The 24,022-nt window shown below is 39.4% G+C and overlaps 1 protein-coding gene across 6 annotated transcripts in view; it reads left to right on the forward strand.

Moving 5' to 3' along the window:
- The window catches only part of tnr (tenascin R (restrictin, janusin)), a 193,689-nt gene that overhangs the window by 158,876 nt on the left and 10,791 nt on the right, over nt 1–24,022 (forward strand). For all 6 annotated transcript variants that reach the window (XM_036005690.1, XM_036005691.1, XM_031294323.1 and 3 more), the window contains 3 exons: nt 6,725–6,844; nt 8,444–8,587; nt 19,593–19,723. In XM_036005690.1, the coding sequence (XP_035861583.1) occupies nt 6,725–6,844; nt 8,444–8,587; nt 19,593–19,723 (395 nt within the window). The remainder of the gene's footprint in view (nt 1–6,724; nt 6,845–8,443; nt 8,588–19,592; nt 19,724–24,022) is intronic.

Genomic DNA, 24,022 nt, shown 5'->3' on the forward strand with positions numbered 1-24,022 from the left:
TAAGGTCTGGCTACATCACATTTACATTCTGGGATAGAGAAAAAAACGCTCTGTGTTGTTTGCATTTCTTTAAACCAATCAAAATTGTCTCCGGATTCAGCGACAGTGGCTTTGCAAAAAGGAACTTGTTTTGTTGGAACATTTGCACCCCAAAAAAGAAAACGCCACATAAAATTCTAAATGAAGTTAACTGTTACAATATAGTAACGTGAGCCATTACATTAGCTGCATATATGGTTTGACTTAATTTGCTCTTACCAGTGTATCGCCGTGTGTACTTCGCCCATAGCAATCCCCGCCAATCGGTCCCAAAACGCCGTAAACATATTCTTTGTAAATCTTTACAATCATTCACGAAGAACCAAGCAGGCCTGTCTTATTGTTCTTCAAACCTTGCCATTTTCAGCTTGTAGCTTCCTAGCTCGAAGTTTGTTGTTGTTTCCCGTATCGAAGGGATTTTGAGAACGGCAGCACACAGAGAGCGGAAGGTGAGGGACAGCGTGCGTGTGGCTCACGTTCTGGATGTCAGGCTTTATCCTGAAAATGCACTTCCATGGATCCAGACTAGTTTTAGGATAACCATTGATATAAATGGGGTGGACAAAATAATGGAAATACCTGTCAGTATAACGCATAACAGCCTCGTAAACTAAAGCCTTCAAAATTACCATGAAGTTGAGTCAAAACCTCTCTAAAACAGTTTCAATAAAAACTGAACATCATAACTTTTATGAATGTCCGTTGAAGGGCCGTTGTATTAGACTGCTTTAGTTTTAGCCAGGTGTACCTAATAAACTGGCAGCTGAGTGCATATTTCCTGGCTGAACGCTGTGATCTACTTTTGTTGTGCTTCTGTGATGTTCTGCTCTTGTACTTTAGGAAACATTATTGCATTAAAACCACATTTCTAACTCCTTCGACTACAGCTCTTTGATAAACGTAACGCTGTGAGAGGGGTGGCACAGGAACAAAATATTTGCCATGTAAACTGAATGAAGAATTCCTCTTTTCTCTGCTAGACTCTCAGACCAATTGTTCTTCCCACAACAAATTGTTGTTACAACAACAGCTGCGCGTTGGGAGTTATGTGCTAAAATGAGCAACACACATACAGACGTCAGACAAAATCTAAGGATACAGCTTGCAGGAGGAGCAATCTTTGCCACTGCAATAGATGAAACTGTCCACTCCATGACCCAGTAATTGGTAACCTACTCCCAACTCCATCTAACTCTCCTCTATCTCTCTCTGTTTCCCTCCTTTTCTTATCTTTTCATACTTATGCCTTACCTCTATCCTTGTTACTCCGCTCTCTTTCTCTCAGTATCCTTCTTCTTTCTATCCTCCATTTTTCTGTCCTCTTTCCATTTCCTCTCTGCTTCATCCTTTCCCTTCTTTAATCTTCCTTCTCAGTTTCTCTCTCCCCCTTTTTCTTCCCAATTCGTCAGTATAGGTGAGAACTCTCAAGCTCTCTTGCTTTCATGCTCTTAACCTAGCACTAAATCATAAGTTAGGGAAAGCACAAACACTCACTTCCACACACACATGCGTGTAAATATGGGACACCATTCTTCCACTAACCTAAGATTAACACACTCTTCCACGGCTGTATGCATAATCTTCGGTGTGTGTGTGAGAGAGGAAAACGCAAGAGAGCAAGGAGAACAGGAGAGAGAAGAGGAGGTGTGTTTGCATACCAATGAGACCTGATTCACCAGGAGCTGCCAGGTTAAAGAATTCAGTGAGGAAAAAGTAGGAAAAGAGCATTTTTCTCTCACTTTCTCCTCCGTTTTGCTTTTCCCCTCCAATTCTTTATCATCAGCTTCCTTTTTAACAATCCCAGTGTACTTACAATGAGCAGAGCCATTGGGGCTGTAATAGCCTGAAAAGAACATAACTCCAAAGTCAAGGTTGTTAGAAATGGTAAATAACATTTTCCTCACATCGCACAATGCCCAACCAGGGACTTTTTAATGCCGCTTCCAACAATAATACATAAACAGGGGATTTGGAAGAGTAATCCAGCATTGCCAACATGAAGTATGTAATGACTTGAATAACGCCGCAATTGCTACTTACTTCGCTTCTATAATCAATTATTGTCAGAGGGGATGAAAAAGCAGGGAGCCATATTTCATTTAGCTAACACAGCAGGTACGGCTAATCTAAGATGCTTTTGGGAGGGTTGACACTAAATGGACTATGTGAAGGTTCGTTTAATGGAGGGCTAATAACGGTGCTCATTAGCAAAGTGTCAGGATGGATTCCTAGTAAAGTATCAATTCTCCCAAAGCTTAAGTTCAGAGGCAGACCATTATAGTCCTCCCTGCTTGTCTAATTTTTACCAGCTATTTCAAGAAAATATAGATGAGGGAGAGTACACTTCTATTTTAAATGGATGCTTTGTTAAGATGTCCCACAAAATCACAATTGAAATAAAAGTTTCCGGGAACCAACTCAGATAAAGTATAAATGACAAATGGCTAAATATAAGTACGTGTTGGCAGAGGGATTGGCAAAGGAAGAGATGCAAACTAGTGACTGAGAGTAAGACAGAAGAATAATCTGTGTGTGTGTGTGTGTGTGTGTGTGTGTGTGTGTGTGTGTGTGTGCGTGCGTGCGTGTGTGTGTTTATACCTAGTTTTATATACAGTCTGTGATTTATGATACAGGTTTATACAGGTTTTTATTGTTGAAAACATTTTTCTTCGTTGAAAACATTTTTCTTGTCACTAAACAGCACGTCTTGTTCGGCTGGACTTGTCTTTTGTGTCTAACCACCTGCAGTTTTCAGGTTAGCACTCTTTTGACGCTACACGTGTCACATTGTGACATTTCTACTTAACTGCTGTTAAAGACCACTTCCATTATGATCAATTAAGGTGCAACAGTGGTCAATAAAACCAAGAGGTCTGTTCCTTAGCAGCAACATTCCAAATAAAGGCACAGAAAATAGCAGCAAATCGCAAAAGGAAAAGCAAAAGAAGCAAATCGGCAACAAACTGTCAGCCGTTAAATAGCCAACAAGTCATTCCTGAATAACTTTGAGTATAAGATTATGATGCAAAGTTCTCGTAGCTCCAGAGTACACAGTCAGAGAAACTAAGTTAATTTAAAGCTTTAGTACTTAACTTTTTGATCTTAATGAATGTCCGTTACATTCAAGCCATTGCCAAATGAGTTGCTACAAAGCTAATTAAGACTACCAGCTCCACGCAACTCTCTCTGTATTTCTCAGTATGGCTATGTTCAAAAGATTGTGGCGTCCACTGACTTTCCCGCGCAGAAACTCGAATGAAGATAATGACCTCTTCTGAAGAGTCCATCATGTTTTTTTAATCCTCCGTGTCCTCCTTGGCTACCATGGCTACTTGCAACTGCGTGGAGGGGGAATCTACTAACATCCATTTACTTACTGATTCTTTAAGGTTAAGGTGCTAAATGGGATAACACCAATAACTATTACTTACTGATTGGGTGTAATGATGGTCATGTTAGCAAACATTTCTACCTACGCATACATTACATTATATTACATTACAATATCTAAAATCTGCATTGAAAAGTTCAGTACAGCTCCCATGCAGCATAAAAGAAACAAGTGCAATATTTGCATGGTTGTGGCTGCCTTGCATCAATATTAGTATTGTGCCACAGACACATCCAGTGTAGCTATGGGGCAAATTTGGAGGACACACTCACACACTGATAACATGTTCTTGTACAGTGAGGCAGGGCAGCTTCCACAATAATGAGAGGGCATGCAGAGATAGACTGAGGAGTAAAATGGCCCAGCGGTCTCACTAACTATACTGTCTGCTGCAGTCTGGTCTACATAGTGGCCACAGCACACCGCAGACTCACCTCATGGTCAACTGTCACAGCTGAGGTGTTCCTAAAAATACCATATTCACCAAAGCACAGATACTCCGTTTGAAGTTTGTCAGTCAGTCAGTTTTCCTGATTATTTTCTGACATTTGATTAAGACATTTAATAGCACACCAACAAACTTGAACAAAATTTACCTGAAGAAATGTATTTCTTACAGTCACTAACAGGGTTTGTGACAATGTCCCCCCTGAAAACATAAAATCTCCCGTCACAACCTTCTGTGTCCAATTGAATACATATAATTAAGGTCAGAATCAAAGCTGTTTGCAGTTATAAACTATGAGTAAGCTAAATTACAAAACAAAATGTTAGTTGTTACCTAGTAAATGTACTTTGCAAACTGATGTCTGTACACTCAGTTTGTTAGAGAGGGAAAACCACTTTGTGCCTATACGATTCTAAAAGGTTAGAAATCGATGGTCTTCTGTACTCACATAGACTATCAGAGTGATGAGTCTTGTCAGTCAGAAAAACAATCTTGCCTTAGCTGATTGCTTGGTACAAAAGACTCAGTTATAATTTAAAGACGATCACATCAATATCTTAATCACTTCTATCAGGATCTTTGGACATTCAAAGCTGAGTAGCAGCTTGTTCTCTCAGTTTGTGAAGCATTAGCTAACGTTAGCTCAGCAGCCAAAGAGGAGACTGGGAGCTCTCAACATGATCAGTTAGACGATATCTGATACCTTCAGCTTCAATTGGCAGATGTGACGTACCAGATGTTTGTCATTAGATAACCACATTCACCACTAAATATTATTCCACTTTTAAATGTAATGGAAAAGGTCATTTTAAGCATCGCAGTTATAAACATCACTAAATTGGTCAGGTTTCTAGATACAGATGAATTATCAAGTTCTTTGAAGCTAAAGAAAAATACTGATTAAAACATTAGTCTCGCATTGCCAGACCTTCCTCCACAGCACTGCAGAGGAGGGTCTGGCTGGTCCACACAGCATTCTGGGATGGGAGAAAAAGGTGCTCTGGTTTATTGGCATTTCTTTTAACCAATCACAATCGTCTTGGGCGGCACTAAGCCCCGGACACAATGACGGTGACTCTGCAAAATAGCCTCGAGAAGGAACTTTTTTTGGTAGAACATGTACGTTCAAAAGTTGTTTTAGTCATGTAACAATAAAACTCAGATTCAACAGATAGTCTAGCTAGCTGTCTGGATTTACCCTGCATACATCTGAGGAGCAATTAACCCTCGTTAGTCCTCATGAATTGGCCCGAGTTTAGAATGCCAACACAAAAAAAGTGGAAGGTGACGGACATCCAGCCTAAAAAGAAGGACGTCCAGCAGAATTTCCTGTGGCAGCTGAAGCAATCCTGGAAGTGGTCGATATAGATTAGTAGTACATTAAACCCTGGTGAAACAAAGGGGTGTACTTGTTCACTCTATTTTTGATCCATAATGATTTATGATTATCCAAAAAGTCTCTTTTGTTTAGAACGATCAAACAAGAAACAAAGTTAATTGTGTCTAAAATATTTTGTCTAATTTTAATCTCATCTCATACTAGCTCATATATTTGTAGTATTCACCGGGTATACATTTTTTCCCATGGAAGAGTACTACTGTACTTGCACTGCAATTACTGTAGCTGTAGAAGCACAGTAGAACAATGAATTCATTGTTTTCTCATCTTGACTGTTAAAGCTTTTACTGTATAACTGGAAGGATCATAGCACTGTTTGTACATGCTGTATTGTGTTATTGGCATTTGGTTTTGTGATTTCCTCTGTAGTCAGTGCTGTAGTTTGTTACTGGAAACAGCCGGTTCCCATGATCATTATCTCAATGCCCAGGTTTCTTGTATTACTGGATAGATTTTGGTATTATAGCATGTAAATGGCTGCTGAAACTCAAGGTTTAATTGTAGGGAGCTCTCCACCAGCATGTGAGTACACCACAGCCTCATACTGAAGGCCCAGAGCAGCCTTTTGTTTCTTTTTTCAGAACCTTTTCTCTTTTCCTGAATTTTAAGCACTGAGGCTTGACTTTCAGATACAGATCCGAGTGCGAGCATGATGTAGTTGGCGTAATCTGCGATTCACCGGTGCAATCAGGAGATGGAGAGTGATGATTGGATTATCACTGGGACTGATGAAGTTGGATGACCTGTTTATTTTTTTCTTTATTGGCCATCTCTACTCCATTTCCATTGCCAATCTAATTGACTTGGCAAGCCTCCATTAAATTCACTTAAACCTTTTTGCAATTAAAGTAATGTTTTTAATCAGGTTTGTTCATCTATCGTAGAGATAAGAAAAACTTAAACTCACTTTGTTGTGCTAATGAGCTCAATTCTTTATTTTATTCTGATGAGGGCATGGCAATATTAATTACTTCATCTGTGCAGAGATTTGGAGCACATGCAGAGTTCTGAGTTCTCCTGCCATGCTCTCTAATGCGCTGAAATAACTCGCCTAAATAGAAATTGGGGTTGAAACACTGAGGTTAAAGGTATAATTAAATTCAAACTCAATCTTGGCATGTCCAGCAGTCTGAGAATGAAATGAGGAGCAAGGTGGAGAAACAGGAGGCTCGGGAGAATATCGGAGACTTTCTACAGCCTTTTTGACTGCATCATTTCTCTTTGATGTGTGTTTGAATTGAGAAAACAGTGATCAAATTTGCCAAGTGATGGCAAAGAGAGTCATTATTAATTACTATGAATGCAAAGCTCTTCTGTGTCGGTGTGTGTGGGTTTCTATAATTACAACTTAGATGTGTATTGAATAATGGTTTTCCATCTTAAAAAGAAGTCATTCTTGTTTTTGGAAATACATTGTGCTTACATTTTTGTTGTATTGTAATCCTAGCGATGGACATGCCAGCTGAGTTGACAGCTCTCAACATCACTCCACAAGGAGCCCTGCTGAGATGGAATCCACCTGTTTCCAGCGTCGACAACTACGTTCTGACCCTCACACACAACCAGGGTGAGTTATCCGAACTGTCATTTAGAGGCTTTCATTCATTTGTTGTTTATTGAAATAGACTAATTAACGCATTTGGATAAAATCATCAACTCCCCTTTCTCTTTGATGCCTCGATTTCAGAAATAATGAAAAATCCAGCTGATAATCTGTCCGTCTCATATCGCCACTATACTGTATCGCTGCTTACATTGGCTACCAGTTTATTGTACATGACCGTGAAACACATTTTTACACATCAAACCTTTTATTGATGCTACCGTCTGTATGTCATGTCATGTTTGTTTCATAAAGCACTTGGTGTTATGAAAGTCACTGTTGTGTAAATAATTAATAATTAGCACAATGAAATGATTGAAGTTGTATTGAGTCATAGCACTGACTGCACTAAGATCAGACTGCAGAGTCAGAGCATAAGGTGCAGATTTGTTGTAGGTTTAGCTGCAGTGTGTGGTGATGTGGGTACCATCAAGGTTTTCCCAATAAGAAATGAGATCAGAGTGATCCTTTGAGGCAATATGGATCCATTTGTCTTGCTTTCAGAACAGTTCATAATGCTCAGTTTCGGATGCAGCCCATTGTCTGACAGCCATAGGTAAGAGATAGCCACATTGCTTGGCCACTCAGAGTCACTTTATAATTTGCTCTCTGAACGACTGCCATGTTACAGTCGGTAGGCCAGCCACAGATAAAGCTACTTTACATACTCAGCGAGAGTGCTGAAGTATGAAAGTATAAAAAGTTTCAAAGGAAGGGTATTTTTTAAACAAACATCACCCAGTCATTAGCCTTTGCAAAGGTTTTTCAAACTCACCAGTCAAATGTTTAATGACACTTGAACTGAACTGTTGTTATATTTTGTCTCGGCTGAGGAAAATATTATGGGCATATTTCTCATTTGTACATGACCCCACTGACTAAGCCATGTCTGGAGTTATCCAGGGGAATCTGTATCACTCAGCTCTCGGAATCAATGTGTGTTACATTCTTGACTGACTGGACTGCAGCCAGATCATCTCAGATACAGAGACAGTATCTATATGCTGAACACATATTTGGAAAGCAGCCCAAGCCAGGGTTTAGAGAAGCGCAATGTAAAAATGTGAACAAATTCCCTTGAGTGTCAGTGTATTAGCTCACGGTCAATAAATCTCATATTTCATGCAGTATTGTCCTGCATTACAAAATAGATTAGTTTTGGCAACTGAGAACAGCCACATAAAATCCAAACCATCATGGTATCCATCAGTCAAACGTCATATAAAATAGAAAGCGTACCATCAATAAAATAATGGTTTGTTTATATCCTCACTAGCATCACTGTCACTGTGACGTTTACAACATGTCACATACAGAGTTTGCCTCATTTTTGCAGAGTTGTCCCCAAAAGCATATTTCATCAAAAATATAATCAGTGTAGAAATCCTTTGACTTGAAAGAGGAACCCAAAGGTGGCCAAACAGTGCAGGCTTTGAGATTTGGTTCCGATTTTTCCCATTCTTAGGAGCTTTTTTCAAAGAGTTACAATTTAATGTAGTCTATTTAGACAGAACTAAAGACAGAAGATGTATGGTAAACATATACACCTTATATGTTTTCCAGTGACAGCTGACACTTTCCTTGTGGAAGGCAACAAGCAGGAGCACCAGCTGTCCAACCTTAAGCCAAGCACCACCTACTCTGTAGCCCTCTACGCCACCAAAGGACCCCTCACCAGCGGCACCGTCATCACCAACCTCCAAACACGTATGTGCTCATTTTATTCGGCTTGTCTCTGTACAGTGGGCGACGTGTGATTCCCCACTGGAGCCTTTCTGTGTGGAATGTAAATGTTCTCGCTGTGTTTGTGTGGGTTTTCTTCTGGGTGCTTGGTTTCATTCATTCCAAAAAAATATTTATGTTAAGTAGGAATTCTCCTACACACTGTTTCTAAAGTAGTTAGGATGAGTCAAATTAAGATGTATTTCTTTCAGGGGATTAATAAAGTGTAACACAAACAACGGAAGTATATCATACAAAGAGGAAACATACCCAGTGTTTATGTAATATATACCAGTTAAAGTTGCTGGGGTAGGCAGTTTATTTTTGGCGTTGTGCAAAAGTTCCACAATAATCGTTCAGCATATTGTAATTCAAGTGTTCTGAGAGAAAACTAGACTTCTGCAATTCCTCCTTAGAAAAGGTAGCCTGTGACAGGAGAATTTGGCCAATCACAGGTCATTTCTGAGAGAGTGTTCCTATTGGCTGTTTTAACAATGCACGTCCCTTTGGTGAAAGTTCTGTTAACCGTAGTCAAAGGCTCAGGGCTGCAGCTAATTCAAGGCTAGTCTCGCTTTGCCAGGCCTTCCTCCACCGAGGCTAAAGTATTAGATAAGAGACTTAATTGTCATCCAACTTTATACAGTACATAGAGGAACGAAATTGTGTAAAAATGTAGTCCAGTTTATTGTCCAGGGAGCAGACATTTGCTGTGATAGCAGTCGGGAGAGCTGATATGCATAAACATTTGCTGTCGGTAGTTTAGCTTTCTGCTCTGGCGGAGTTTTTTTGCATTCGGCCTCCGGCAGCTTATATCACCACCACCAAAACTACGCCAGAAAAGTGGCAATTAAAACTGACGTGCTGCAAAATAACAATAATAACCCCCATCCCTGAAGTGATTTGGTTTAGTTTCTGTCTATATTCTGTTATATTTTAACCTAAATGAACTGAAACAGTCAGTGCAGGTTGGTGATGCACCAGAGGATGTCTAAGTGTTAATTAATTCCCTTGACATAACAACAAATAATTTCTCCATACTACCTGTGAAGTGAAAATAGAATTAAAAAGTAGAAATGAAGTTACTATTTCTGTTGATTAGATTACATTAAGCTTTAAATTCACTAGCAGTAGCTTCAGAAGTGCGGGCTGCCCATTCCCGACAATGGGTCTAATTGCTTGTGTTGGATACTATGCACTCGCAGTCTGCATGCTTTACTGGATGGTCAGGTTTGTGGTATTTCCCGTCATTTGATGGCACAGGTTTGCGACATATTCAACAGTATACTGACCATTTGTTTTTTTTGTCCAACTTCACAGTAAGTAGTTTGGGAATGTTTCATCCACTTCATGGCCAAACAAGGCTTCAAGTATACGAAGTATTGCCACACTACCCACGTCTTCTTACCTCAGTTTTTATGTTTAAGGTCATTATGACTGTTGGGCTGTCAATCCTCAAAATCCAAAACTGCCATCCCTGCTGACCTTGGTCCCCTTGCCCCCTATGTTAAATCCCATGCATGTAACTTGGGTGTTATTTTCGACTTCCATCTTAACCTAGAGAAACAAATATCATCTGTTGTAAACTAGTTGCAACAGATGTAGTAGAGTAAACTAGTTGTAGACTAGTTTTTACCAATTAAGAATAATTTCCAAACTCAGACTTGTTCTGTCATACAATGATCTGGAAAAAGTCATCCATGCCTTCATAACCTCCCGTCTAGACTATTGTAACTCACTCTACCTTGGTCTCCCTCTGACTGGTGGCACGGCTTCAGATGGTTCAAAATGCAGCAGCTAGGCTGCTCACGAACACAAAAAAGCGTGAACACATTAAACCTGTCCTAGCCTCCTTGCACTGGCTTCCAGTCCAGTCTAGGATACAATTTAAAATACTGTTGATGGTTTTTAAATCTCTTCACGCCCTGGCCCCCAGCTACATAGCAGATATCATTCATCCCCGTGTAGCTCACAAGTCCCTCAGATCCTCCAGCCAAGGCCTCCTCCATGTCCCACGGTCCCGGCTTAAGCAAAAAGGTGACAGAGCCTTTTCTGTTGCTGGCCCTCAGCTGTGGAACCGACTGCCACCAGACATCAGAAGTGCCCCTTCAATTGTGATATTCAAAGCCAGGCTCAAAACTCACCTTTTTACATTGGCCTTCCCAGCATCTTAATTGTCTTATCCTGCTGTTTTGTCTTTTGATGTTGTTTTAGCCTAAATCACTGATTTGTAAGTGTATTTTATTTTTTTATTTTATGACCCTGTGGCTAATGCACTATGTATAGCACTTTGGTCAGCGCAAGCTGTTTTTAAATGTGCTATAGAAATAAACTTTACTTACTTACTTACTCTTTGTGCCGACACAGTGAAGTCTTGATAAAGGAGCCCTTGTTTCTTCCATCTAATTATCCAACATGAGGTGTGTTCTGAAGGCTGTCGGTTCATAAAAGACTGACATACTATATAATTGCTTCGAAAATAGCTTCATATATGTGGTGTAATTGATTGTTAAGCAATGTAATTCATCAACAGTTTATTGAAGTTTCTAATGTTCCTATCTAGGAAATTGCCTATCGTCAACAGTGTTTATAACATTTATATTGCACAGCCCTAGATGGATGCATGTTTGCATCAGATAGGCATATAGGATAAATTTTATTATTGTTATTATTATTGTGGGTCGTTTTACAGTACAACTGGATTTTAGCTTTTTCTACAGAGTTTGCAATTAAAAGGCTATGATCCTTTATCTCTGTGTAACACTCGTTGCAGAGTCACATATGTCACTTTGACATGGTGAAACACTCAAGAATAATTTTAGTTTATTGATCCCCAGTGGGGAAATTACAATTTACACTGTGTTTGTTAGAAATCACTACGCACAGGCCTGAAATACACACACATGCTCGGGACCTATTCATGCACAAATGGAGAGATGTCAGAGTGAGTGGGCTGCCAGTGCTGGACCAGCACCCTGAGCGGTTGGGGGGGGGGCACCTGGCAGTGCCCAGGAGTTGAACTGGCATCCTGCAGATGATCTCCAGCTACCAATCCATACTCTGTACTTTGGTCCATACTGGGACTTGAACCAGCGACCCTCCGGTTCCCAACCCTAGTCCCTACGGACTGAGCTACTGCCACCCCATGAATGGAAGGATGTGAACTCCCTGTTCAACTTTTGCCTGCTTTACCTCCAGGTGACCCATCTCTCCAATTATATTCACCTTTATCCACTACTCCTTCAAGAGCAAAGTTAGGGGTGAAGGAATTGTTCCAGTTTAGCTGAGTTGCAGCTCTGTAAACTTTGTTTTTTTTAATAGAGTCCTTGCAGAAAAAAAAACGTTTCAGTCAGCAGAGGAGTTCATATCCCCCAAGGAGTACCAGAGCTACCTGTCCTGCACTGCAGCAGAGACGAACTGCTCGAAACAGAAACAAACTCTGACAACTTGTGAGAGCAGGGCTGCAGAGACTTCCGAACATAAATGGGGCTTAGGAAAATTAGGTGTACCTACAGTAAAACCATGTCAATGCTGTTCATGCATATAGTAACTCATACATAAACAGATGTTTTTGACAGTTTAAGGTGATTCTAATTTGGAAACATGTGCTCTGTCTAGTACGCCATGTACCTCAGCTTCTCCAGAGAACAAAAACAACGCACATTTCTACCCCAGTTAGACTCTCATATTAAATAAAGAATTGCTGTGATGTAGGAAGCACCATTGAGTGAGCAAAGAGGACAATGATTTAGTTTAGTTTTGAATACCATGACTTATTGAATCAAGCAAACTGTTGGGTGCTTGACATTGTTGCATTCCTCCTCTGAGTGAAATGGATTACCGTAAATGTATTCTTGCCACTCCATTTTGGAGTATACGTATATGATTGGGTAGAAAAGACACTAGTTGATAAAAAATTTTCATACAAGAGGAGGGACATCTGCAGGAGCTTGACCTTTGTTGTATTCAGAATTCTACTAATATTATTAAAATATATACAGCAATTACAGAACGGACATGTAGTGTTTTATACATACTGACATAGCTGAACATGTAATGCGTTTTTCATTTGGTATTTGCAGTGTTTCTATTTTCTGCTATATATTTCTATTGTCCTCGAATAGGGCCTTCAAGAAGGATAACATTCATATTTAATATAATTCAATCTCTTTCACCTCATTTCACTAAGCAACTAAAATTCAGTAAAGGAACAATGCAGGATAATCCTTGATCTTAATCAAGTGCTCGTCTTGGGTAAATAGCAAACAGTGTTTGTATTAAAAATGTCAGCCTTTCTAGTTCCCATTCATGCTGTAAAGCTACAGTGTATAGACATCTGTGTGCTACTTTATGTGGACACACACATCAATAGAGTCTTCACCCCGCAGGAATGATGTTGACAAGTCTCACCAGGGGGCGCCTTAGTCAACTCCAACTTCACAGGGAACTTTTAGTGTTGGTAATTAAACTTCCTAATTGAAATCTTAAAGCCTGTTTCAGTTCCGCTTACACAGCTTGTTTTTTTTTTCTCAGGCTGTTCCGCTCCAGTGGAAAATGTCATAATGTGAACGGGCTTGTGAGAGAAGATGAGACCATTGATTGGTTTGATCAACTATCCCAGCTATGGCTCTGTCATCATCTCTCTGTTTCCGTCTGCTTACATCAATTAAATTAATAAAACAATTACTGGCATTCGGCCTTTAGAAGGCAAATAGAGCAACCAGTGAACAGTTTGTGTATTCATCCTGACTGAAGACAAGTCTATTTATTTAAACGGCACAATTGCAGAGAAATGAAATAATAATTAATTAACGCAATCGTATTGTCGTATTGATAATTAAGGGGACTCAAACACAGTTGTGAAAAGACGCACCTTAACATGCGATTTAAAAGTAGTGCAAACATTTGTCTTATAGTGGAATATACATGGACATATAAAATGATCATACATTTTCTGTGGTTTGCTCATCGAATATAACATCTGAATTGGGGAGGGGGATTTGAAGACAAGCTTTTCAGCTCTCCCAGTAGTCCGGTGTTGTTGAGACTGATGGTGAGGTAGGAAATATTTGGTTTAAAGACAAAAGTATTCCTGTGAGCAGAATACTATGTATTGGAAAAGGTCTCAATATGTGTTTGTGTACAGTTTTATCATATCTCTGTATTTCTATTTTTATATCTGTTTATGACAGTTGGAACTGAGTTGTTAATTGCGAGTGCAATTATTCCTGGTCCATCTGGTGCATAGCAGCAAATGCAAATGCGTGATGTACAAGAGATGACGGGTCAGTGAAGGTCTCTCCACACACCACAAAGAGAGAAGAAAAAGCAATGTGACTGGCTCAAGTCAAAATAAAAAAACTGCCTTTTTTGTATTTTTTTTTTATTTTTTTTTAGGGTGGGGTAGGGTAGGGTAGGTTTCTTTGTTGATTCCCAAGCCTCTTAACCACAGCTGATAGTTGTTATGTTGTCTGGCCTCCATGCCTCAAGAGTTCAACACAGAGTAAGACAGCTTGGCTTCCCAGCGGCTGATATTTAAGCTATAGGGCTGGAAAATAAGGGATTTTGCTACGGGTGTCTCAATAAGCCTGTAGGCTGCAGCACCGGGACTTTTTTCCCCTCAGTTGTATCTGAGCTCACTTGCTGAGAAGGGCTTGGCAAGTTTTTGAAGCAGCAGAGATCCTTGCTGCGGGCAGCTTCACTGAGCTCTGGCTGATAGTTGTTTACAAAGTACTGAGAGTGCTGCTATTACAGAAGCATAATCTTGATTCTTCAGGCATTGAGGCATTTTTGACAGTTTAATGTCAAACTTTTAAAAAGTTGTGTAATTACCGGTAATGTATGAAATAGTGCTACTTTATTAAAAATATTCAGTATAGTATATTGAATTTAGTATTTATAATATCAAGTGTGTAGTGTGCAATTCCTATTACTTTAACTACTAGAGCTGTATATTTTATCAGATATACAACATGTATTGTTTTTTTTCCACTCATTTTTTTAATTTTGAAAAAATAACACAGAACAAAACATATCAGTAGAGCAACATACACATATGGTCAAATTAAAAATGAATTCCTTATACTGCTGTCCCAACATAACAACACAAATATGCAGAAAAAACACAAGATGCAAAACACACGGGTGAGAAATTTGCAGCAACAGAAAAAGCTTAGTGAGCAAATTAAGCTCAGTCTACTTCAATACAGCTTATAACTGGCCACTCACAACTAAAATACGTACTAACCCACTTCTAACACATCTAAGGTCCCTTACAATACGTTGAAGAAACCTACGTAAGGAAGAATCAATAGTATATTCATTTATCATACCACATTAAAAACGTAGGTGGATGTACATCCAGCTAAACATGCACGATTGAAAGGCGTGCAGTTTACAGTATGATACGTAGTCATTTTGAGGGGGTCAATTTGGGGGGGGGGAACACTGTAGGCCTGTTGGGAAAATGCATGGTGGTTTGTCTGGCTCCTTTTGGCTCTTTGATGTTGTCCATGATGCTAATTAAATATTCTTAAATATAATAACACGGTGTGAAATCATAATACCATCTGTGAGATTCATCCAAGCAGCAGTTGGTTTAATTCAGTAGACTTCATATATTCAAAGGAGTTACCTATACATCATTCAGGCAGAATTATTCACAAATCAGCATAGAGATGTGATATACACTACAAAAATAATAGCTTCCTCTCTCTTGTCTTCATACAAATTACTGCTGCCCATGCTGCCCTTCCCATCTGCTGCTCTGTGTGTGTGTGTGTGTGTGTGTGTGTGTGTGTGTGTGTGTGTGTGTGTGTGTGTGTGTGTGTGTGTGTGTGTGTGTGTGTGTGTGTGTGTGTGTGTGTGTTTTTTTTCTCCTTTTGTATTGTTTACTCTGCGTGTTAATGAGACATTAGATAAAGCCAAACCTATTCATCTCAATCCCATTGTTCAAACCTCCGTGTCTGAAGATGGAGCTTCAGAGCTGCTAGGAACTCAGACGACACCTGCTCACCTGCTTGGGCACACTCCATGCAAAGGTTTAATTGGAGGGAGAGCTTGAAAGAACAGGACAAGGAGACAGATGAATGAAGTCCAAAACAGAATAAAGACAGGCAGAATGAGGGTGGTTGCAGGCCGTCCATTTCTATGAAACACCCCTCCCGCCTCTTCCACTTCTCATCTTTCCCCCACACACACATAATGAAGCAACAGTGTTGATCAAGTAGAGGGGAGGACAAGAACAGAAAGATAAACTGCATTCACTCTCTGGCACATTGAGTGAGAATGGCAGCCTGTTAGATAAGCAGGAAAGAAGGAGGTGGACAAAGGATGGGAGGGCAAGAGGAGCAGAGAGAGAAAAACACAAGCATAATTGGAGATAAGGAGGAGAGTGAAGGAGAAGACCCCCAGATTGATGTGGGAATAGGAAGAAACTGACATAAGAGGAGGAAAAGCAGCAATGAGATGCAGACAAGGTCAATAAAGACGTAAAGGTGCAGGAGAGGAGGAGATTGGCACGTCACTGTGGACTTTAGGACAATCTGCAATTTGCTGTGATCATCTCAAAGCACACTACTCAGCCTCTCGCTCTTAAAAACTCTTTGTTCCCTTGTTTTGCCTCCCCATCCCTCTCTGTCCTTCTCTCTACATCCCCCTGTCACACAACGTGGATCTGTCTATCACTGTCTCCAAGAGGAGGCACCTCGCTTCTTTTCGGAGGTTATCAAGGCAGGTACACGCTGTTAATTACGGAGCTGTCATTGATCTTTCCATATGTGCACACAGACAAGGATTTAAACAAGAAGAGCATGTGTGTGTGTGTGTGTGTGTGTGTGTGTTTGTGGATGTTCTTTGTGTGTTCAGAGGACTGGGTTCAATTGAGGGTTAGATGTTTAACTAAAAGTTGAGGAGAAGTCCTCAGGAGGAGTTAAAAGTTTAGCCCATGTTAGTTTTACTACAGAGGAAAGAAAAGGTGAGAAAAGTCAAACAGAGGGAATCACAGAAAGACACGGCCTTTCAGTTGATATCTTTATCTCATATTCACAGCGGTGACGTTGGATTGCACAGCACACAAAGTGTGCAAAAGACTCCCCTAATCAGAGCGCTGTTTGGTGACTGGCTGACGATGTCATGATGTAACTCAAGGAAACAGATTTTCCAAATAGAAGGTCATCTATTTTCTATCATGCACTAAAATGAGGTTACAGCGTGTCAATGCTTCTGCTACCATGTCAGAAGATCACATATTGACTCAAAAAGGGTGATGTAAGGTGGGGAAATTGAGGTGAGTCTCCTTGTGATGTGGTTAAGGTCTCAAGACACTATAATCATACCTTGTTTAAAGCTGTGCAGGAACCAAAAATAAACTTGGATTGTGTGATGTAATGTACAGTAAAACTTGGGTGGGCTTGCTGATTAAGGGCTTGAATGCTTTTGAGGCTGTGATACACTGTGACTAAACATGGAAAAGTGCCCCACTGCTCCTCTCACTCAGTCCTGTGGGGATTTAGGATTACTGGCATGGAGATTTTACCCACCTCATGGAATACATTTACAGTATATGTGCAAGAAGGTCCCATTGTCAATCTGTTCTGATCTACCTCTGTTTTTTTTCTACCTATCTTTTCTTTTAATTGCTTAGAAAGTACAGATGATAAGTTCTCTTCCCATTGTAATATTAACAATGAGAAATCTTACTTTTTTTATTTGATGGCACTAATCAATGTTTTGTTTCCAGCTGTCATCCTTTATTGAGCACCAAATTACCTGGCATGTCATTGGTTTCCCGCAATAAAGTATACGTCTGGCAATTTCTCATCATCGACAAATCATATGAAAAGACCAAAACCTAAAAATCAATTTATTCTACTGACAAGTATTACCTGTGTAGCCAAAGACTAAAATAGCCCATTCCAATGTGTCATAGACCTGCATTGTTGTCCAAATACTATTAGCACCTTAATAAGCCAGAACACTGCACTTGATGACTTATTCCTTCATTACTATTAACATGGGCACTGTAGTTTATTTTGAGTCAAATACCACTTACACCACCAGGGTGCTTTAAGTACCCACTAATGCAGCACATGTGTATTAAATCTGCAAATGTGTTAAATAGTCCACATCAAATAAAAAACTCTGTTTTGAGCAACATTTGCTGAAACAAAACACAGTGTCCAGTTGTTCCAACAACTGTCAAACATGATTCATTTGTGCACAGTTTTTACAAATTTACATCTAAATACTATACAGTAACGGTGGGGAGGTCAGAAAGTATGCTTGTAATTCCTATTGCTCTCTATGCTGTCACACTATCATATAAAGGCAAGAATTCCATTAAGAGATCTATAGAAATATTGAGATATGCCTTGCCTTGCACATGGTTCACATGGCCTCTTAATCAAAATATGTAATAACAACAGCCTTCCATTGAATCTTGATTCAGACTGGCAGCATCACACTTGTGGTTGAAGTGGCATAATCATAACGAAAAAGATCCTTTCAAGATGACCTTTAGCAGTATTGGCATAACATTTGTCTAATTTATTTAATCTCAGCAATTGATATTTTGTTAAGAGGTTGGGTCATTGGGTCATTTTAGGTACAAAACTCATTTATATTAACATGTATCATTCATGCACATAATATTACATAATATGTGCATCTATGTATGCATTTGCTTCTGAGTTTGTGTGTGTGTGGGTGTGTTGTTGTATGCTTGTTTTTATGCAATCTATACATTTAAAAAAACCTTATAACACATTTTGTTTCCTGGTTAATGTAGAATAGTCCATTATAGTGAGGACCCGTTTATTTTTAGGTTGAACGCTGTCCTGGGTTGACATTTTGAGCTAAAACAGCTAAGCTAACCGCTACGTTATGTAAGCTTGTCCGTCTGCCTGCGCAGAGAGCCGCTGCTCACACGCAGCGATTGAATTGGGTTGTGGGTTGCCAAGTTGCGGTAACGGATGGGTTGAAATTGTATGGAGTGTGTGAATTGTATGTGTGTAGATTGTGTTTCATAGACGATCTGGCAACTTGTGTGACGTCAGACAAACATACAAAACTTATGGATCCGTGTATGACATAATAAAGTTTAAAGGCCATGCAAATTACGGGAGTTTCCCAGGAGAAACATCAAAACAGGAGGGTGTTGGGAGATGGCCTTAAAATACAGGAGAAACCCTGAAAAAACAGGCTGCACAGACAGCCTGTCAATTTAAGAAAAAGGGACAATGCCATTTAGGTGCTTTGCTGTGGCTTGGCCAGTTAACTCCATACAGGTCTGCGTTGATACCACCCATCTGTGGGTCAGTTATGGGTCTAATTTCAAGGTTGTTAATTTTTATATCTTTAAAACGCCCACATTTGACAGGCTGTTGATAGTGTTGCCTGGTACTTCCTCTCCTGATAGTGAGTCAGCCACAGCTTGTTGTTAATATCTATAAGATGATCAGAAGCCTGCAGGACACCAGACCTTGAGTTCAGTTTGTTGCCATATAAGATCATTTATTCAATAAAATACTTGTGTCCTGCATGATCTGGAATGTGTGTGTGTGTGTGTGTGTGTGTGTGTGTGTGTGTGTGTGTGTGTGTGTGTGTGTGTGTGTGTGTGTGTGTGTGTGTGTGTGTGTGTGTGTGAGATTAACTTAACGCTTTCAAATGTGGTCATGTAAAGAGAAATGTGTGTGGCCTAGTCACACAAGACTAGGAATAGAGCATGGCACATTCACGTTTCTGAACATAGTAACTGTGAAAATTTCTTCAGCAGTTTTCTTACTTTTAATACCAGGAATTTACTCACTCCACCCTGACAACTGTGCACCTATAAAACCATGAAACACAATGAGCAATGATGGTTTTGTAAAAGTGGACGGACAAATCAACACCTGTCATTATGTGAGAACTACAGTATGCTGTAGGTATAGAAGACATCCTGAAAACATTCCTTGTTTTGCACTAAATTGATATTTTTCTCTCTTTCTGGCAGCCATGGACGCACCCCTGAACCTGACAGCCAGTGAAGTGAATCACCGCAGCGCTCTCATCTCCTGGCAACCGCCAATCGCAGAAATTGACAACTACATGCTTACCTACAAGTCAACCGACGGCAGCCGCAAAGTATGTAGCACACATGGCTTAACACCTGTATCTCAACTCACACACACACACACACACACACACACACACACACACACACACACTGTTGACATCCTATATGCTGTAATTCCATGTATGTTAACATTTTATCTGCAGCCAAAATGTGTTTCCTTATTTATTCTTCATCTACTCAAATCCTGTTGAGTATTCATGCTACAGTTGCAAACGTGTCAGGGAGATAAGATGTACTTTTTTTAATCCACACCTGAAAATAGCAATGTAATTCTGCAGATACTGAAGGGCATATTGAAACACCTTCTTGGATTTCTGCAAAGTAGAAAAACATTTCCCAATGTAATCAACTTACTGTAACAGAGTTCAACAATGTTCAGGGAAAGAAAATGAATGCAGAATCAAAACATTGACAAGCCCTTCAAAATCCAAATTTTATCTTTCAATCATGTAATCCCTTGATGTTGAGCATGCAAGCATTTGGGGGAAATACAAACCCACAGATTGAGGAGACAATTTCACTGTGCAGTGAAATTGCCTGTCTAATAGAGATATTACTTTAATGTGTCTCAGAAGAGACATTGTTTATTTTGATTAAACTTTTTGATGTGGCTGAGTAATGGTAATAAAACAGATTAGTAAGTGCTGTGTGGAACGCAGCACGCCTGTTAACGTATTGACTAGAACCATTTCCCATGATGCTCTGCAAAAGACTCTTTTATTGGCAATTAGGTGTCTTACAAACAAGCGCACACATGTAACCAGATGCACACAGACTCTCGCCTTCAATGCCCACCGTAGTGTCACGATCTTGTAAAGGAACAGTACAAAAAAAGCAAATACTTACACATCCATACTGATGCAGTGATGGTGGACAAGTGTCTCTCTCACTGACACATACACACACACACACACACACACACACACTGTGTGGTTGACCATCGGGTGTCACTCATGCACAAAGAATGCAACGCTAAAAATTCAGATTATCCCATTTTTTTGATTTCACTCGATTCCAGTGCAAACAGACTTCTACCAGCATTGTTCTTAAAATGATCACTTTCTTCACACTGTTGATTCCATGTTCTGCCTTTTCATCCATGTCCCTAAAACAATGGTTTGTTTCTAAAGGAACATTTGTCTAGAAATATTATGGCTTTTACATATGTAATATTTAATTATTACATGGTATATGCCATTTCCTGGGCATACAGTATATTTGCATGTTAAAGTCAAACAGAAATTTTTTTTTTTTTATAATTATGTTTCTCCTACAGCATACATATCTGCATAACACATACATACAGCATACAAATCACTATCCAAAAGGTAGAAATTATTATTCAATACTGTTTGATTTCTTTATGGCGCTCCCTTTTTTAGCATTAAAGGAAAACTGTTGTTTTCATACAACTAATAGAACAGTTTCATTTTAAACCACATTTGATTAAACCAGTAACTTAACTGTTCTATCATAGGCAGATGGTCATACTGACTAACAACCAAACAGCAGCCTGCTACACAAAACAAGAGCCACAGACTTTGATCAACAACAAAAAACATTAGCTTTCTTGCTAATGTATCCTTTTATCCAACTTACAAATACATTTAGCTTAACTGTCTAACAAACAAGGACACATGTCTTCTGTTGCACTTTGGGTTGCTGAATGAGCGACCAAACAAACATCCACCAGGGGAATGTTCACCGACATCAGTTTACAGTAGTGTTAATTTCGTCAGACGAGACGAGACTAAATGTTTGTCAACGAGCTTTTTTTCCATGACTAAGACGAGACGATGACGAGACTGCACTAATGTCCAAAAATGCTGACTAAGACTAAATTAACATGCATTATTGTTGACGAAAAAAGACGAGACTAAAATGTTTTGCATAAAATAAAATCTAAGATAAATTCTCTCTTCATTTTCGTCTACAATCGTCTCTACTTTTTCATCATGAGATAGAATATTCAGCTGTTACTAGGGTTGGGTACCAAGACCCGGTGCTAATAACAACTGTTATCTACCGGACCGAATAACAACGCAGATTTCGGTGCCACTTAAATGCCTGCGCTTCTCTCTGATGCTCCTAAACAGATGTTAGAGGCAACCGAAACATCGCTGCACGAGACGCTAGTTAACACTACACTTGGCAGCAGGTAACGTTAGCCTACCGTTAGCTAGCAGCTGGATTAAACACTGTTAAAATGCTGAAAGCTAAACGGTGTTATGGTTTGTCTGTATTTCACTGTAAAGGATTCCAACACTGAGACGTACGACAGTCTGAAAAACAACACATATGTTGCGTTCACTTGAAACTCGCCTCGCCAGCCTCGTGCTGTATTCAAAGTTATTGTAAAATACCCTTTTCCCATCCAGCGGTTGTTTTTGTCGTTTAACAGGAATTTACTGGTGAAATAAGGAAGAGGCTCGATATTTATATAACTTTATTTAATTTATTTTTATATAACTATTTGACTGAAATGGTTATCAGAAATAATCTCAGAAATAATTTATTTAAAAAAAAGACTAAAATGTTTTGACTGAAACTTGACTAAGATATATTGAGTTTTCTTTTGACTAAAACTAGACTAAAATGACGAGACTTTTAGTCGACTAAAACTTGACTAACAAAAAAAGATACGAATAAATAAATATGACTAAAACTAACAAGGACATTTGGCACAAGACTAAGACTAAGACTAAATTAAAAATAGGTGACAAAATTAACACTAGTTTGCAGTCAACTGCAGGACATTAAACAGCCTAAAAAGTTAACTGTGAATGTAATATTGGTCTGTTGTCCCTACTCCTCACTACTACTGCAAACAAAAACACTGTTGGCCCATACTGTAGCTATTAAGCAACAAGGGACACTGACACGGCCCTTTTAGAGGCTTAGAGGAAAAGGAACATTTTTGATAAGTCTTCATCTCTTCAATATCTTTTTTTCTTCTTTTTGTTATAAAAATATTAACAGCTGCTTATATGAATTTTCTTCCGTATTCCTAATTACATACAGTTTCCTATTAAATTAAATCAATTTCATTTTTCATTTTTCTAGCCAACTTTGATCATGTTCCTTTAGATTTTATATACATCTTCGTTCACGATGATGAGCCGCCTCAACAAGTGCCACATTTTGAATTCATATCGTTCAACAAGAAATGAGTCATATCACAGCTCAGTGCAAAAAATGATCGCTGCGGTAGATTGAAGTACTCTTTGTGAGATTTTCCTCTGGTTGTCTGTACTTGAGGTCTGGCTTGGCTGAAAATATGCGGCAGCGTTACCTCGGCTGTAATCAAACCACATATTGGTGAGCCTGTTGAGCCAGCTTCCCCTCTTACAGAGATAATGGACTTTCATAATTTACACACAGTAGCAGTGAGATTAATTTCTTATCTGATTAACATTTACTTACCGGTTTGTAAATGCATGTATCACTTTGGTTATGTTCGTGCCTGGAATAATAAAGATCTCCCCAGTCAAACACACACCAGGATAAATACACATCCAACCGCTTAACCACACACACACACACACACACACACACCGATTGCAAGCTTATGAAGGTATGTATCATAAAACAGGACCTTTTTTGCTTGCAATAAGAATCTTTATCCTGGAAACCTGGTGGGGCTATGTCAGATCCTCGGAGACAGAGAGACACCATTTACCAGCTGTCTCCCTGCATAATTCACATAGACACATTGCCCCGAAATGTTTGATTTTTTTTTTCCAAACTGGCTGAATATTTCATTTTTGCTTGTTCATATTTAATGTGTATTCAGGGCAAACTGTAACACACATGCACACATTCAAAGACAAGTTCAAGTTTCTGTTCATCAATTGAGCGTTCTGTCGGTGTCTCAGAATCTGATGTCACAGAAAATACTATGTCAAACGTCTTGGCTCCTTAAGACAGGCTCGATGCAAGAAGTTTTGTCAAATACAAAGGGAAGTAACTGTACTGTACCATTGTGACTTCTTTACCAAAAATAGAGATGTTTGTTTCCTGATTGCTTCGCAGCTTGGCTGTCCGATAAGAGTCTTTTATCTTGTTCTCTCCGTCCCCCCTTCTCCTCCCCTTCTGTATTTTAAATGGCTACGTCACTTTTCACATGGGAAAGAAAACCCACAGGCAGACAGACTTGTTCTGCAGTCAGTTGAAGAGTCATTTTTACTACTTAGTTTTTATTTCGGTGTCATCCAGCCTATCCCACAAGGGAGTACAAGCTTTTTTACAAAACAAAAGAACGTCAGTTATGACATTATAAGTTCTTCTTTATACTGTGCTACTGGAAC

Source organism: Sander lucioperca, chromosome 9, assembly GCF_008315115.2.
Source record: "Sander lucioperca isolate FBNREF2018 chromosome 9, SLUC_FBN_1.2, whole genome shotgun sequence".
In the NCBI taxonomy this organism is placed as follows: Eukaryota; Metazoa; Chordata; class Actinopteri; order Perciformes; family Percidae; genus Sander; species Sander lucioperca.